Source organism: Vigna unguiculata, unplaced genomic scaffold, assembly GCF_004118075.2.
Source record: "Vigna unguiculata cultivar IT97K-499-35 unplaced genomic scaffold, ASM411807v1 contig_312, whole genome shotgun sequence".
In the NCBI taxonomy this organism is placed as follows: Eukaryota; Viridiplantae; Streptophyta; class Magnoliopsida; order Fabales; family Fabaceae; genus Vigna; species Vigna unguiculata.
Window position 1 is genome coordinate 29,209 of NW_021011019.1, and position 3,770 is coordinate 32,978.

Here is a 3,770-nt window from a genome sequence, read left to right on the forward strand (position 1 = left end):
AATTGTATGCAAAACTGTCAAAATGTGAGTTTTGGATGTCTACAGTTCAATTCCTGGGGCATATGATATCAGCTCAGGGCATATCTGTAGATCCATCCAAGGTGGAAGCGGTATTAAAGTGGGGGCGTCCTAAGTCAGTGACAGAAATAAGAAGCTTTGTGGGGCTAGCGGGCTATTACAGGAGATTCATTGAGGGATTTTCCAAAATGGTAGCACCTTTGACACAGCTGACTAGGAAAGATCAGCCTTTCGCTTGGACTGACCGTTGTGAGGAAAGCTTCCTTGAATTGAAGAAAAAATTGACGAGTGCACCTGTGCTAGTGATTCCAGATGCTAGTAAACCATTTGAAGTGTTTTGCGATGCTTCCCATTAGGGGTTAGGATGTGTTTTGATGCAAAACAGGAAGGTGGTTGCCTATGCCTCGAGACAGTTAAAGAATCATGAGAAGAACTATCCCACTCATGATTTGGAGTTGGCAGCCGTAGTTTTTGCCTTAAAAATGTGGAGACATTATCTGTATGGCGCGCAGTTTCAGGTTTTCAGCGACCACAAGAGCCCGAGATATCTGTTTGACCAGAAAGAGTTGAACATGAGGCAGAGACGATGGATGGAATTTCTTAAAGACTTTAACTTTGAATTACTATACCACCCGAGGAAGGCAAATGTGGTGGCTGATGATTTGAGCAGAAAAACGGTTCATGCTGCTCATATGATGGTTAGGGAGATGGGCTTAGTGGAACAGTTCAGGGATATGCGGATACAGATAGTCCTAGGGGAGGGAGTCATTAGATGCAATCATCTAACTGTGTCTAACGATTTCCTTGTTCTGATAAAAGAGAGGCAACTATCTGACCCTAAGCTACAGAAGACCGTGGGACTACTTGGCACCGAAAAGGCCAAGGACTTAACAGTGGGAGTTGACGAGGTGTTGAGGTTTAGAGGCAGAGTCTGCATACCTGAAGACTTAGAGGTGAAGGGTATGATTCTTGAAGAAGGTCATAAAAGCCGTTTTAATATGCACCCGGGCATGACCAAAATGTACCATGATTTGAAAGAGTCTTTTTGGTGGTCGGGCATGAAGCAAGATGTTGCTCATTTCGTGTCGTCCTGCTTGACCTGTCAGAAGGCCAAAGCAGAGCACCAGAGACCTAGAGGAATGTTGCAACAACTGGAAATACCAGAGTGAAAGTGGGATAGCATTTCCATGGATTTTGTTACCCATTTGCCTCGGACTATGAAGAATCATGATGCCATCTGGGTTATAGTGGACCGCCTGACTAAGAGCGCCCACTTTTTAGCTATAAATCTGAGGATGTCCATGACCAAGCTGGCCCAATTATATATCAACGAGATATTGAGATTACATGGAGTACCATCTAGCATAGTCTCGGATCGAGACCCACGGTTCACCTCCCGCTTCTGGCAGACCTTGCAGAGTGCCTTGGGCAGTAGATTGGCCATGAGCTCCGCCTATCACCCCCAGACAGACGGTCAGTCCGAGAGGACGATCCAGTCTCTTGAGGACCTTCGGCGGACTTGTGCAATAGATCATCTGGGCGCCTGGGATGACGTTTTGCCTTTGGTTGAATTCACCTATAATAACAGCTTCCATGCAAGTATTGGCATGGCCCCTTATGAGGCTCTCTATGACAGGAAGTGTAGAACCCCTTTGTGCTGGTTCCAAGATGGGGAGTCGGTAGTAGTGGGTCCAGAATTGCTAAGGCAGACTACCGAGAAGGTTAAACTAATACAAGAAAGAATGAAGGCCTCTCAGAGCAGATAGAAATCCTATGTTGATCAGAGGAGGAGACCTCTGGAGTTTGCAGTTGGAGACCATGTGTTCTTGAGAGTGTCCCCGACTACTGGTATAGGGAGAGCCATCCGCTCGAGAAAACTATCTCCTAAGTTCATTGGCCCATATCAGATCTTGAGAAAGATAGGACCAGTGGCATATGAGGTCGCTCTGCCTCCTCAATTGGCTAATCTTCACTCTGTGTTTCACGTCTCACAACTCAGGGAGTACGTACCTGACCCCTCCCATGTACTGGAAGCAGAAGATTTACAGATTAGAGGAGATCTTTCAGTAGAGGTTCATCCAGTGGGTCTTGGTGATTTTCAGACAAGACAACTTAAAGGAAAGGTCATCAGATTAGTCCAAGTCATATGGGACAAACGGACGGGCGATTCTACTTGGGAATTAGAAGAGGATGTGAGAAGGTCATACCCGCACATGTTTGCAGGTAAGCCTTAATTTTCGGGACGAAAATTTTTTATGATGGGGAGAATGTGAAACCCCTTAAAATCTAAAACTACCTTTCTCACTCTCAAAAACCATCAGAAAACACCACTCTCATTCTTCCTTTCTGCTTCCAAGTTCTTTCCTCTGTTTTCACCAATCACTCAGTTCCCTCACCAGTTCCTTAATCTTGTGATCAGATTCTGGAGGATCAGACTCAGCTGGACCCTCTGGAGCTCCAACCCTCAGTTCCCACCCTCCTCGGTAGGTTCCAATTCTCCGTTTTGGTCCAATTTCCACTAGAGTTCATCTGCTCATCCCTGAATTCGAAATTAATTATAAGTTTCAATCTTTTCTATGTCTTGCTACTGAATCTCTAGGTTAAATTGAGATCTCTGCCACCTTGGTGCCTTTTTCAAACTCCACCAAACTCAACCTTAGCAAAAGAGGTAAGGGAAGCTAACCTTCGATCAATTTTTGAGTAATTAGACTTCTTGTGTGTTTGGATAAGACGATCCTTAGTTTAATTCTCCTTTATGAACTGTTATTGGTGTGCAATTGGATTATGGTGTGAATTTCATAACCTTGCATGTGAAGAACAGTGCAGAAAACCTGATAATTTTGCCTAGGCGAGTGGTTCTCGCCTAAGCGAAATTATCAGGAGGTTGCCTCTGGGTGTTGCGCGAGATCTCGCTTAGGCGAGCTGGGGTCGCCTAAGCGAGACATTTTCTTGATGAAGGATTATCTTGTTTCCTTTTAGAGTTATGAATATGGTGAAGTTATTTAAGAAAGCTTTTAGAAAATTCCCACTGGACATTAAGATAGCAAGCTATCTAGATGTGAAGGTTCATTTCTCAAGCTCATGAAAGGAAGAAGAGAGTTGGGTTCAAGCTTAAACTCACACAACATTAACAACACTTAAAGAACCAAAATGAAAGAAGAAATATTAAAAATGGAAAGCATAGAAGATGAAGCATGGAAGAAGTACGCCACTCATAGGGGGGGATCTAAGCCAACCAAGCCCTAGAGATGAGTGATGGTGCCGCCACTTGCAAGCAAGATAAGGCAAAGGTGAGTTCACTTCTAGGAAGGAGAGCTCACGAAAATTTAAAGGTTGAAACACAATAGTTTAGAAACAAAATGATCAACCCTTTTACAAGACAAGGAGCACCCTTTAAATAGGAGTTCATAGGGGTCCGTTAGCAAATACAAAAACATGAAAAAGGATTAACTAGCAAACCGTAAACCTAATGTGAGAGTGAGTCTTGGCCAAGTGAAGGAAGATGATTGGTGGAGGCATTCCCATGAGGATTCTAGGCCAAAAGAGGAAGGGGACCAAGTGACCTTCTAAGGCATAAACCACAAAGGCAAAAGGAGACAAGGTACATGTGTACTTTTGCTTTTGCTTTATGCTTTTTGCTTTCCTCTCTCTTCCACTTAATCCAAGTGCTCCAATCACCAAGTGCCACCTAGCCATGCTCTACTTTCTCTTAATTACCTACAAAACAAGACAAACAAGGATTAGCATGTTGG

General features: G+C 44.0%; 1 protein-coding gene across 1 annotated transcript; it reads left to right on the forward strand.

Annotated features, from left to right (window-relative positions):
* The first annotated feature begins 1,205 nt into the window (after positions 1–1,205).
* LOC114171653 lies at positions 1,206–2,505 on the forward strand. Its single transcript, XM_028056536.1, has 3 exons — positions 1,206–1,739; positions 1,926–2,241; positions 2,438–2,505. Exons 1-3 carry the CDS (start codon positions 1,206–1,208, stop codon positions 2,503–2,505), a joined length of 918 nt encoding a protein of 305 aa, XP_027912337.1.
* Positions 2,506–3,770: the final 1,265 nt, after the last annotated feature.

Bases quoted from the DNA above. Each gene is read 5' to 3' on its own strand.
- LOC114171653 (XM_028056536.1), top strand. From the start codon at position 1,206: ATGGATTTTGTTACCCATTTGCCTCGGACTATGAAGAATCATGATGCC. The intron at 1,740-1,925 runs GTTAAACTAATA...GGCCCATATCAG, and splicing joins TAAGGCAGACTACCGAGAAG to ATCTTGAGAAAGATAGGACC. The intron at 2,242-2,437 runs GTAAGCCTTAAT...TCTTGTGATCAG, and splicing joins ATACCCGCACATGTTTGCAG to ATTCTGGAGGATCAGACTCA.